Below are 12,943 nucleotides of genomic sequence, written 5' to 3' on the forward strand. Positions count from 1 at the left end.
GCCTGGTCCAACTTGAAGGCCACGTTGGCTGGGGCACCCCCCCACACCGCCGTGGTCCCCCACCCCCCGTGATGCCCACCCAGCATGCGGAGGCGGCCGATTTTATCCATGAGGAGCGCCGAGACGATGTTCCCGGGCAGGACGGCCAGGGTGCCCAGGAAGCTGACGAGTAGATCATGTAGCGTTGTTGTCGTCGCTGAAGTCCACTGGCAGCCCTCCTTGTTGTGCAGGAAGGTGCTGTTCACCACCCTGCTGTTGATGAACTTGTACTCGAAGAGACTGTTGGGAGGCAGAAGGGTTGTTGTTGGGGGGGGTGGCACCCCCTGCCCCATCCCCCCCCTCCATGGGACCACCCCGCGCCCACCTGTGTTGTAGAAGACGGTGGAGATGAAGGTGCAGTTCTTGAAGAAGGTGTTGCTGGAGGTGATGTCCTCGAAGTCACTCCTCGAAGAGCGAGTCCTCGAACGTCACCGACTTCATCTTCAGGCCGATGAACCTGGGCGTGTCGGGAAGAACCCGCTCAGCACCCCCACCCTGCCACGAGCTGGGCCCGGCCTCAGCACCCACCACCCCCCGGACACACTTGTCGTTGAAGTACTCGCCGCCGCGGTGGATCTGGTTCTCCAGGGTGAAGTTGAAGGTGAAGTGCCGGACGGTCTTCGTGGGTGAAGAGCTTGGTGCGCGAGGCGTACTCGATGTTCTGCAGGTGCTTTATCATGTCCGGGAACCAGACTGTCAGCCCGTAGTAGCTGTGGGGAGCGGGGGGCTCAGCCCGGGTACCGCGACGCCCTCCCAGCCAGTGCTGCCATCCCAGCCCAATGCCATCCCAGTGACTCCCACCCCAGCGCCATCCCAGTCACCCCATCCCAGTGTCATCCCAGTGCTGCCCATCCCATCCCAGTGCCATCCCAGTGCTGCCCACCCATCCCAGTGCTGCCCACCCCATCCCAGTGCCACCCCACCCCAGTGCTGCCCACCCATCCCATCCCATCCCATCCCATCCCATCCCATCCCATCCCATCCCATCCCATCCCATCCCATCCCAGTGATGTCCATCCCATCCCAGTGCCATCCCAGTGCTGCCCAGCCCAGCCCAGTGCCACCCCCCCAGTGCTGCCCCCCATCCCAGTGCTGCCCATCCCATCCCAGTGCTGTCCATCCCATCCCAGTGCTGTCCATCCCATCCCAGTGCAATCCAGTGCTGCCCACCCATCCCAGTCCCATCCCATCCCAGTCCCATCCCAGTCCCATCCCAGTCCCAGTCCCACCCCAGTCCCATCCCAGTCCCACCCAGTCCCATCCACCCCATCGCAGTGCTGCCCACCCCCCCAGTGCTGCGCACCCATACCAGTGCTGCCCACCCATCCCAGTGCCATCCATTCCATCCCAGTGCTGCCCACCCATCCCACTGCTGCGCCCCCCCCCCCCAGCGCTGCCCCCCGTCCCCGTGCCCCCTGGGTGCCCCCCCCACCTGAAGGACATGGAACCACACGGCCATCATCATCAGCGTGACGCGGCGGTACTCGGGCGCGAAGCACTGCTGGAAGTTGCTCCAGACCTACAGTGGGGAGGGGGGGGAACGTGGGCACGAGAGGTGACACGGGGTGGGGGTGGGGGACACGGGGGGGCCGGACCCCCCCCCCCCGGCGCAGGGTTCCACCTCACCTGCTGCGAGAGGTTGAGGAACCGGACCAGCCAGCGCCGGTACCACGTGCCGGTGTCCGACTGGATCTCGATGAGTTCGTCTCCCGCTTGATGGTCTTGATGTGGGTGACCTGCGGGGGGGCACGGGTGGGGGAGGGGGGACAATTGGGGGGCGCTGGGCCAGGTGAGACCCATCCCCACCTCGTGCCTCAGTTTCCCCACCCCCCAGCAGCGCTGCCCCGCGCCGGGGGCTGTTCCCGGGGGTGGGATGTGTTGTCCCCCGCTGCTGGGGGGGCCCGGTGGTGGCTCAGCCCGGGGAGTGGGGACCTTACCGAGAAGACCCTCTGGGGTGGCCCTTGGCCCGCTGTTGGTGTCGGGACCTGCTTCAGCACCATCCAGGCTCATCGTGCTTGCCGTTCTGCAAGGCACAGCCCACGCTCAGCCCGGCACCAATCCTGCCCCCGGCCCACCGCCCGCCCTGGGGGTCCCTGCCCCGGGTCCCCGCATCTCTGTCACCCACCTGGGGATCCCTGTGTGGGTCCCTCATCTCCAACCACCCAGTTCGGGAACCCTGTCCAGGTTCCACCACCCACCTGGGGGTCTTTGCCTGTGTCCCCCAACCACCCACATGGGGTCACTGCTTGGGTCCCCACTCTCCATCACCCCGCTCAGGGTCCCACCACCCTGTTGGGGGTCTCTGCCTGTGTCCTACCACCCACGGTGGGTCCCCTGCCCGGGTCCCCCATCTCCATCACCCGATCAGGGTCCACCACCCTGTTGGGGGTCTTTGCCTGTGTCCTACCACCACATGGGGTCCCTGCCCGGGTCCCCCCCCATCTCCATCACCCCACTTGGAGATCCCTGTGTGGGTCCCTCCATCTCCACCACCCAACTCGGGAACCCTGTCCAGGTTCCACCACCCACCTGGGGTCTTTGCCTGTGTCCCACCACCACATGGGGTCCCTGCTTGGGTCTCCCATCTCCATCACCCAGCTCAGGGTCCCACCACCCACCTGGGGGCCCTTGCCTGGTCCCACCACCCACATGGGGTCCCTGCTTGGGTCCCCATCTCCATCACCCACTCAGGGTCCCACCACCCACCCTGGGGGCCCTTGTCTGGGTTCCACCGCCCATGTGGGGTCCCTGCCCCGTGCCCCCAGCTCCCCCCCAGCCGCACGCCCCACAGCTCCTCTCACCCTCCAGGAAGAAGGCGGGGGCTCTCGGGCATGGTGGTGAGCGCCCGCGATGGCGAAGACGGAGGGGAAGGCGCAGACCAGGACGAAGACCCTCCAGCTGTGGAACCTGATACGCCGAGCCCATCTGGAAGCTCCAGCCTGGGGAGACCAGGAGAGGACACGGGGATGGTGCTGAGCCCTCCAAGCTCCCCGCACCCCCCACCAACGGGGGGTCTTACCGTAGTGGGGGATGATGGCCCAGGCCCATGGCGGAGGCGTAGATTGCCCCCGATCATCCAGAACATGCAGAGCCAGCTCAGGTGCTCCCCGCGCTTCTCCTGCGCCAGGAACTCGGAGAAGTAGGAGAAGACGATGGGGATGGAGCCGCCGATGCTGGGGGGGACAGACGGAGGGCACAGCGGTGTCACTGCCCACCCCGCCAGCCCCACCGCCCCCCAAGTCGGGGGTCTGGGGTGCCCCCTTACCCCACGCCCGAGAGGAGGCGGCAGAAGAGGAAGGTGCCGTAGCCCTTGGACGAAGGAGGAGAAGAAGGCGAAGCGCTGTTGACGGAGAGGGGAGATGAGGATGGCACTGCCTTCGGCCCAGGCGGTCGGCCAGCCCGCCCCACAGTGAAGGCGCCCCCCACCATCATGCCCAGGTACACGATGAGCCCTGGGGGGGGGACACGGCGACATCAGTCCTGGGGACCCGACCCAGGACCCTGCACCCCAGGCACCCGCTGGAGGGGGGGGGGGGGGAGGGGCCCCCGCCAGCTGAGCACAGCGTGCAGGGAGGGGGGACAGCCCTCCCCTCCCCCCCCCCCCAGCTGGGGGGGTGTCCCCCCTGCTCTGCGCAGGGGCGATGGGCCAGGGGGCAGAGATGCCCCCAGCCCCAGCCAGCTCCCGCACCCCACATCCAGACCCCGCACCCCACATCCAGACCCTGCACCCCACGCCCAGACCCCGCACCCCACATCCAGACCCCGCACCCCACATCCAGACCCCGCACCCCACATCCAGACCCTGCACCCCACATCCAGACCCTGTACCCCACGCCCAGACCCCGCACCCCATGCCCAGACCCTGCCCCCCCACATCCAGACCCTGTACCCCACGCCCAGACCCCGCACCCCACATCCAGACCCTGCACCCCACACCCAGACCCTGCACCCCCACATCCAGACCCTGTACCCCACATCCAGACCCCGCACCCCACGCCCAGACCCTGCACCCCCACATCCAGACCCTGTACCCCACATCCAGACCCCGCACCCCACATCCAGACCCCGCACCCCACGCCCAGACCCCGCACCCCACATCCAGACCCCGCACCCCACGCCCAGACCCTGCACCCCTACATCCAGACCCTGCACCCCACATCCAGACCCCATAACCCCAGAACTAGACCCTACTCCTGTCCTGAGTTTGCCAGGTCTCGGGGTGGGGGTGGGGGGGGTGTGGGACACACCTGGGCTCGGGGTGGGGGGGCTGCAGCGGGCCCCACGGAGAAGGGGGGTGCACGCCGCAGTGCGGCCAACACAGCCGCCCGCAGCCCCCCCAAACCCGCCCCTCATCAGCCCCTTATCAGCCCCAGGCAGGAGCTGGGGGGGCTCTGCCGCAGCCCCCCGCCCCCCTGCGCGGCTGCAGCGGGGAGATAAGCCGGGGGGGGGGGGGGGGGGGAGGCTGTGAGTCACCGCGCGGCTGCGCAGCCCCCCCCCCCCCCCTGCCCCTTCCCCCCCCCCCCCCCCCCCCCCGACTGCTCAGGTGGGGACCAGTGTGGGGGAGGAGGATGCTGGGAGCCCTCTGCCTGGGGGGGTCTTCTCCCCACATCTCACTCTGCATCTCCATGCTCCCCCCCCCCATATCCTGGGTGCCACCCCCCCACGTCCCTGCGTGCCCCCTGCATTGTGCCCCACACGTGCTCCCACATCCCCTGTGCCCCCTGTAATCCTGTACCCCCCCCCGCCCCCCATATCCCCCATCCCCCACATCTGCCTCTGTCCTGCCACCTCCCCATGTGCCAGGGTCCCCCCGCAGCCCCCCAGCTCCCTGAGCCCCCCTTGTCCCCCACATCCTTCCTCATCTCCCTGTGTCCCCCCCATACCCCACGTGCCCCCCCAGCCCCTCACCTGCTTGTGTCCCCCCATATCCCCCACCTGCTCGTGTCCCCTGTGCCCTCTGTGTCCCCTCACCTCCCCCTGGGCCCCCACATCCCAGTGCCCCCCATGTCCCCCGTCTGCTTGTGTCCCCCCATGTCCCCCACATCCCAGTGACCCCCATGTCCCCCCATATGCCCTTATCCATTCATGCCCCTCCATGCCCCCCATGTCCCCCACACCCCAGTGCCCCTCTGTGTTGCCCCCATGTCCCCCATCTGCTCATGGCCCCCCCATCCCAGTGCCCCCCATGTCCCCCCATATCCCCTTATCTGCTCATGCCCCTCCACGTCCCCTTATCTACTGGTGTCCCCCACATCCCAGTGCCCCTCCACGTCCCCCCATATCCCATGTCTCCCCCCCCGCAGCCCCTCCCGTCAGGTCCCCCATCTCCCCACACGCTCACGCACCCCATATCCCCCGTTTCCACCCATCCCCTCACCCTCCCCACATCCCCCCGGGGCTCCCCCCTACCTCCACATCCCCCCCCATCCCCCCCTACCCCCGCCCCTCCTCACCCAGCATGCCCTTGTTGGAGTCGGAGAGGCACATGTCCTTCTCGGCGCTGGGCAGGACGAAGCCCACCACGAAGACCTCCACGCCGTCGGCCATGAGGGCCAGTCCCAGGACGAAGTAGAGGGTCCACTGGAAGCGGCCGTGGCCGCACTCCTGCAGGATGAGCTCGTACTGCTGCGCCAGCTCCTCCTTGTCCTTGCGCCGCTGCCCCTCGCTGTCGTCGAAGGCGCCGCCGGCCGCCTGGACCCCCAGGCGCTCCCCCGTTTTCATCGAGTCTTGCCGGGGGATGCCCTGGTACTCGCCCTCGTAGATCTCATCCTCCTCGTCGTGCCCCTCGGTGGCGTCGCTGGAAGCCCCTTCCTCTTCGTTGGCCCCCTCGCCCCCCCGGTAGTAGCCGTCCTGGGGTGCGTAATCTTCATCGTCCTCCTCTTCCTCGAAGCGGGAGTAGGAGCGCTTGGTGTACTCGTCCTGCACGCGGTCCATGCCCTTGCTCACCTTCTTGGCCGCGTGTTTCTTCACCTCCTTGGCGATGTCCTTGGCGCCCCGGATGAACGCCGTCCGGTCTCGGAAGCTCTCGTCCATGGTGCCGCCGGGATGGGCTGGGGGGGGTGGGGGGGGTCTCTGCGTCGGGGGGGGGGGGCTGTGCCCTCACGCCCAGTCACCGCGGTGGGATGCGGGGAGACGGGCGATGGCGCTACCCATCCGCGTGGCACTGGAGGGGAGGGGACGCGGGAGGACCCCCGGCGCCGGCCTGGACCTGAGGAGCCCAGACACAAGCAGGAGCTGGTTGAGGGGGGGGAGGACCCCGTGTCTCACCTCCGCTCCGAGCCCCCCGCCCCGCCCCAGCACCTGCGGCACTTTCCCCCCACCCTGGATGGGAGCAGGAGGATTCGGGGTGCCCCCACCCCCTGGCGGGGTGGCCGGGGCTCAGCCCAGGGCAGGGACCACCGGGGGGCTGGGCCGGGGGGCCACCAGCTCTATGCCCCCCCCCGCCCCCCTCAGGTTCCCTCTGCCCTCGCTTGGAGGATCAGAGCTCCCACGGGTGCCCGCATCTCATCAGGATTCGGGCACCCGTTGACCTTAGGGTGGATTCTCTGATGTCTAATAACGCGGCTGAGCACGAGCTCTGGTGCTCCCTTGCCTCCCTCTGCCTCCTTTCCCCAGCTGCCTGCTGGAACCCAAACCCCACCGGGCGCTTCCTAAAGAAATCCCTAAATAAATTAATCTGCAGGAGAAGGGAGTGCAGCACCCCCAGGTTCCATACGGCGAGCGGGAGGATGGATCCGCACGGACAAACACGATGAGCTGAAAGACGAGGGGGTCGCCCCACATCTCCCCTGCCACCGCAAGGCCACCAGCCCCGCCTGCCCACCCAGGGTCCCCCGTGTCCCCTGGGGGTGGGGGGTCCGCAGTGCCCCCCAGCTGGGACCCATGGTGGGGATCCCAGCAGTGACGGACCCCAACAGGGAGCAGGGGGGTCCCCCAGCCCCTCCCTGCCCCCCCAGTGGGCTCAGCTGACCCCAGCAGGGTACAGGGTGACCCCAAGGGTGGCAGGTCCCCAGTGCCACCCCTGCTCATCGCTGGTGGGAGGGGGACCCCCCACAGCACCCCCGGGCTGGGCTGCCACCCGCACTTGGCCTTTCTGTGTCCGTACCCCGAAGGGACAGGGGACAAGGGAGCCGGGGGGACATGGGGGACGTGACAGCCCCCCGGGCATCCCCAGCCCACCCCCCAGGATTGCAAGCCACCACCAAAACCAAGGCCAGCAGCAAGCCTGGCCCGAAGACCCCCCATTTCCCCGGGAATGGGGGATGGAGCAGCACGGGCACCGGCAGGATGGCGAGGGGACCAGCCCCCCAAGGGCACCGGGGTCCCCAAAGCCTCCCAGGGCAGAGCCAGAGCTCGGGGGGCTCAAGGAGGTGGGTTTGGGACAGGGGTCCCTTGGAGGGGTCCCAGGGCTGGCTGCGGTGGCAGGGTGGGCGCCAGGGACCACGTGTGGCAGGACGCGCTCCCCCGGAGGCTTCCAGAAGGGATTCGGCTGCGGTGGCGTTTGCCAAGAGACGCTGGCAGCAGGAGGAGCCACCCCGGGCAGGGCTGCGGGGTGCTGGGGGCACCCCAGCACCCCTGGGGTCTGGCACCCAGAGGTGGGCATCTGGATACACCCCAGACGCTCCAACCGGCGGGTGGCACCCCCTGTCCCCACCCCCCCGGCCGTTCCGTACCCCCCTGCCCCAGCCCAGCGTCCCCCCTTCCAAGGGCTGCCCCCCAGGGTGGGCTGCGCCCCCCCCCCCCCCCAGCCTTGCAGAGCCCAGCAGCGCTTGTGACAGGGACGGACCCCTGGACCCCTGGCCGGGCAGCGGGCACAGGCGCTGCTGACCCTGCTGTGGGGGTCGCCGTGACCCCCCCCCTCAAAAATACCCTATTTTTATCCCAGCGAGGCGGGAGCTGAGCCGCAGGAGAGGGACGCAGCCGGCACCGTGTCCCCCCTCACTGAGCGAGGGGACAGGGCATGATGGGGGGGGGGAGCTAAAATTAGCCCTTCGGAAATAGCGGGGGTGCCGGCAGCGCGCCCCCCAGGGCAGCACCCCACAGGCAGCAGGGCCGGGGGGCCGATGCTGCGGCACGGCGGGGACCCCCTCCATTGCTCAATGAAACCAGCAGGTGCTTTTAACCTAAAATCATTTGTTTACCCGCTGCCAGCCAGGGAGGACCCCAGCCCTGTGCCCACCCCGGGGAGCCCCCGGTCCCCTCCTTGGGTGAGACCCCCCCCCAGCATCCCTGGAAGGAGCCAACTCATGGCCAAGGTCATCTCACTCCGGGGCTCCTGCGGTGCCTCCCGCTGCGGCCACGCCGATACCATTAGACGGACCGTGACGTACGGGGAACCGGCTGAGGGGAGCGGGGGGAGGCCCGATACTTGCTGAGGAAGATGATGGGCTGGGGAGCAAGGTCACAGCTTGGGGGGGACACACAGAGAGAGGCTGCTCCCACCCCCCGGGGAGCCTGGAGCCCCGGCCCCGCGTCAGCCGGGGACGCTTTGAGATCAGGGGGTTGATTTCATAAGGAAGCCAGAAATGGCAGAGCACGGAGCCACCCTAAATGCAAAACCTGGGGAGGGGGCCGGTGGTGGTGGGGGGGTGTCCTAAAAATGCTCTTCTGGTCGTAAGAACACCCCGCCGGCCCTGTCCTGGTGATGGCCGGAGCCGTCACCGCCAGCCCTAGACAAGGTTATTGGACTCTGGCCCCGTTCCGTCCTGCCACGCATCCGCACGGCGCCAGCGATGGATGCAGCCCTGCCTCGCTGCACACCCCGACCCCCCCCGGGAGGTCCCACCTTGGGGCTCACCCGGCTCCGCGTCCCCCCCTCCCCGCAGCCCCCGGCCTTTTTTGCAGAGCAGCAAGAACATGGCGACAAGGGAGCAGAGTTTTAAATCGCTGGTGGCCAAGGTCATCTTCCCACCCCCCCACCCCCCTTTGCCACCCCCGGAGAGCTGCGGTGCTCCCCCCCTCCCCAAAACCCGCTGGGTACCACCACCATAAACATCCATCCCCGCGACGAAATCCCAATCCCCATCGGCAGAGACTCCCCGGCCGTACGACGACGGCGCGGGAGGGATGACAGGAGGCTGCTCGACACGCACACGAAAAGCGGGAGCAAGGCTGGAGGCAAGGTTTTCCAGGACAAAATGGCCACACCAAGTGGCAAGGAGAAGCCGAACCCCTAATCCATCAGACGGGCGGCTGCGAGGATGCTAATTAAAAGCAGCGGGGAGAGGAGGGGGTTCAGCCATGGAAAAGCCATTTCTTTCCTTACCTGGTTCAGCCCTCGCTCCGTTCCAGCCTTCCTCTCGGCGTCTGCGAGGAAGGATGCTCCGGCAGGGATACGGCAAGAAAATAGCTCACGGGTACCAGACCCAGCGTTAGCGCCGCAGCATCCGCCACACACGCTGAGCATTGGGAGAGTCCATTGCAACAGCCCAGGGAAGGGAGGCGGCGGGGAGGGCTGAGCTACAGCAAACACCCAGCCGAGGGGGGGCTGCCGGGATGATGGGGGGCTCGCCCCTCGCCTTGGCTTATTAGCCAAGCCAAAGGAAGGGTGAGCCCCCCGCCCCGGGTTGCCCACGCCTGCGGGGAGCTCCCTTGGGAATGGGGTTCCTGTGCCGGAGCTGCTGGGTTGAACCCGCGAGGGCGGCTGCGGAGGCGACGGTGGCTAACGGGGGGGACACGGTGGCTAACGGGGGGACACGAGCAGCCGCCCCCCCCGGTTTTCCCTCGCCGTGGCAGCGTCAAGGCGAAGCGGTGAAGATTTGGCACCCTCCGCTCCTGCCGCCCACCGCAGCCGCAGGCAGCGCGGCGGATGGGAACGCAGCCTGGCAAATCTGAGTCACGGCCTCCTCGGGGGGGAATTGGGGTTGGTTTTTTTTTGGGGGGGGGGGGGGGATTTTTTTTTTGGGGTCAAATCGTCACCGCCTGGGCTGGCCAGACCCAGCCCCGCTGTTGTGACAGGGCACAAACACCTCCGACATCTTTTTTTTTTTTTTGGGGGGGGGGGGGAGTGCAAGGAGGACTGCAGTTACGGTAGGGAGGCGAACCGAGGCGCGGGGTCCCCAAACCGACCCCGATTCACCCCGTGTCACCCACCCACGGTGGGGACTCAGCACCCCGGGTGCTCCAGCCCAGCCCCATGCTGGGGGGCACAGGGCACTCCCGGCACCCCAGCAGAGTTCGGAGCTGGGGGGGGGGTGGGGTGTCCCCACGCTGAAGACCCCCACGGGCAGGACCTTCCCTGAGCCCCCTTTTCTTGCATCCCACATGTGCAATGAGTTGAGCCAGTCTCAACTGCCGGCCCCAAAGCCACACGATCCGTCCAGCGAGGGCAGGAACGAGTGCCCAGAGTGACACGGCAGCAGGACTTCAGCTCCTGGACCAGTCCACACCAGTGGTACCAGCACAGCGAGGAATTCAGGCAACTGGACGCTGCGGAATAATTGAGATTCTGCTCGAAATAACCCCAAAAGGGGGAACGGAGCTGAGCTGCCGGGGTCCGGAGGAGGGTCTGGGCTGAGCGGCTGCAAAGCCCACCCTGCACTCACCCTGCGTGGGGAGGTGGGTGCCCCCCGCCGCGGGGCTCCCCGGGGGATGCTCTAATCACGCGCCCAAGGAGCCCCGGCGCGGAGCATCGCCGGGTGCTGAGCGCCGCTTCCTCGGGGGTGCTGAGGCCCGTCAAGCTGTGACTCATGTGCCACACTGTCACCGGCGGAGCTCCGTGTCCCCCTTCCCTTCTGCCTCCGCGGCCCAGCACCCCGGGGCTCACGCCGGAGCGCAAGGCTTTAACGTGCATCAGCAGGGACTGGGGGGGGGGGGGGGGGGGGGGGGGCCGGGGACACACACACGGCTCTTTCCTGTCCCCAGGGCCCCCACTCATGTCACATTTGCCAGGGCCTAAAAATCAGAGGTGACGGGATAAAACCAGGGGTGAGGGGATAAAACCGTGGGGGGGGTGGGGTGGGGGGGTGTTGCAGCCACGGCAGGGAGCCCAGCTGCCCCCTGGGGCAGAAAGCACAGAAATGCCACCGGGGGGGTCGCCGGTGACATACGGGGGGGGGGACGGGACACACGACGGACACCGGCTTCCTTGGACACTCGAGATTTCAAAGCATCTTGGATCTCAGGGCCAGGGATAACCACCCCTCCCACGCCTCCATCTGCCCCCCACCCCCCGCCCCCCCAGCAATCCAAGCTGGATTCACCCCCAATTTCTGGCAGTGAACGATCGGGGGAAGGGGTCACCGATCCTGCCGCTCCCCCCGCAGCCCGTCCTGCCCCGTTCCCCACCCTGCCAGCCCACTGCAGGGAGAAAAGGCATCTTTTTTTTTTTTTTTTTTTGCTATTAAAATAGAAGTTGTCTCCTTCCTGCACCCCCCCCCCGCCCCGCAGAGGCTTTCCGAAGCCTTAACCGGAGCGCCAGGCTGAGGCTGCTGTGAAATGAAATCCAAAGCCGAACACCGAAGGGCACCGAAGGGCAGCGATGGTCCTGGGGCTGGAGCCCCCGCGGAGAAAAGCATCCAGGGACCAGCGGGATGCAGGCAGGATGCAGGCAGGACGGGGGAGGCGGGTGATGCTCAGCCCCGCTGCGGATCCAGACGCTGGGATGAAGGAGGAGGCAGCGCAGCCCAACTTCGACGCCTCACCGCGAGCTCCGGGCTCGCTCGGAGGGTCCGACACCATCCGGGGCAGGAGAAGGGGTTTGTGTAGCTCAGCCTCCCAGCGCCCACACCTTCAGCAGGGGCTCGATCCACCTCGACGTGGCGAACAGTCCCCCCCCGTCGCAGCTTGGGGGGCAGCACGCGGCCCCCCAGCTCCAGCCCAGCTCCTAACAAGGTCACCCAGCCCCGTGGAGACCGAGACACCTCGCTCCTCGCACGCCTTCCCCCCCCCCCCCCGCCGGATCGATGGATGGCAATTTGCCTCTCCCTTGGCGTCATTATTTCCACTCCAGGAATGCTTTTAATTGCTGTGGCGATGGCGGATTTTGCACGGGACTGTCTGACTTCGCTCACATCTTGGCACCCAAAGCTTCCGCCGCCGGCTCCCCGCGCACAGCTGCAGCACCCGAACGCCGATGCTGATGCTCCCCAAGAATCCAGCCCGGCTCCCCAGTCACCACAAATTAAAACCCTGCAGCACTCGTGCTGCTTTACGGTTTGTTCGGCTTCAGGAACACTTTTCTCTGCCACGTTGAGTCCTCCCCTACACCCATCACCTGCAACAGAGGGTCTGACCCCCCCCCCCCCACCTAAGGGAAGGCGCGTGCCGAGCATCCAGGTGTAAACGCGGCAAAGCGCCGGCACCGGAGGAAGGCAAACCCCAGCCCCAGCGCTCGGGAAGATCAGCACGAACATCAGGGATGTTTTACAACGAGCTCACCAGGCAGCTCTTAAGAAAAGCCACCTCCAGCCCAGCTGCTGTCTGCTGGGGAGCCGGCAGCCGAGCCCCTCGCAGCTTCTGGCTTCTTAACCAGCACCAATTTACTGCTCGTTTACACCTGAGCCCCGTTTTCTCCTCCCGCTCCAGCTCTGCTCCTTCAAGCACCAGCTGGGAAGCTGCTTCTCGTTTTTCCTCCTAGCCCAAGTGGAAAAACGGGAGCCAAACGGTGCCATGGCTTCGCCCCGGCACTCCATCCCTCAGCCGGCACGGGGGGAGCGGGGAGCCCTGCTTCCCCGCCACCCCCCTACCCCACAGCGGGATGGCTCCAGGCTGGGCACAATCCGGCACGGTCCTGGGGCGGGGGGGGGGGGGGCAGGACACGGAAACTGAAGCCGTGCAGTTGTGCCGGGCTCTGGAATGGCTCAGCCAGAGAGAGCCGAGGCCTGTGGGCGAGTTAATGAAATCAGAGAGGTTCACTGAGCACCCCGGTGCCTGCAGGGCTGCTGGAAGACCCTGTGCAAGTTAT

General features: G+C 67.3%; 1 protein-coding gene across 1 annotated transcript in view; it reads right to left on the bottom strand.

Annotated features, from left to right (window-relative positions):
* Nucleotides 1-9,867, bottom strand: part of SV2A (synaptic vesicle glycoprotein 2A) — a 20,191-nt gene extending 10,324 nt beyond the window's left edge. The window contains exons 1-2 of the mRNA XM_037411992.1: nt 9,305-9,867; nt 5,493-6,247 (exon numbers count right to left, since the gene is read on the bottom strand). Coding sequence (XP_037267889.1) covers nt 5,493-6,072 — 580 coding nt within the window. The 5' untranslated portion in view covers nt 6,073-6,247; nt 9,305-9,867. The remainder of the gene's footprint in view (nt 1-5,492; nt 6,248-9,304) is intronic.
* Nucleotides 9,868-12,943: the final 3,076 nt, after the last annotated feature.

The sequence above is a fragment of the Falco rusticolus genome, chromosome 19 (genome assembly GCF_015220075.1).
Source record: "Falco rusticolus isolate bFalRus1 chromosome 19, bFalRus1.pri, whole genome shotgun sequence".
In the NCBI taxonomy this organism is placed as follows: domain Eukaryota; kingdom Metazoa; phylum Chordata; class Aves; order Falconiformes; family Falconidae; genus Falco; species Falco rusticolus.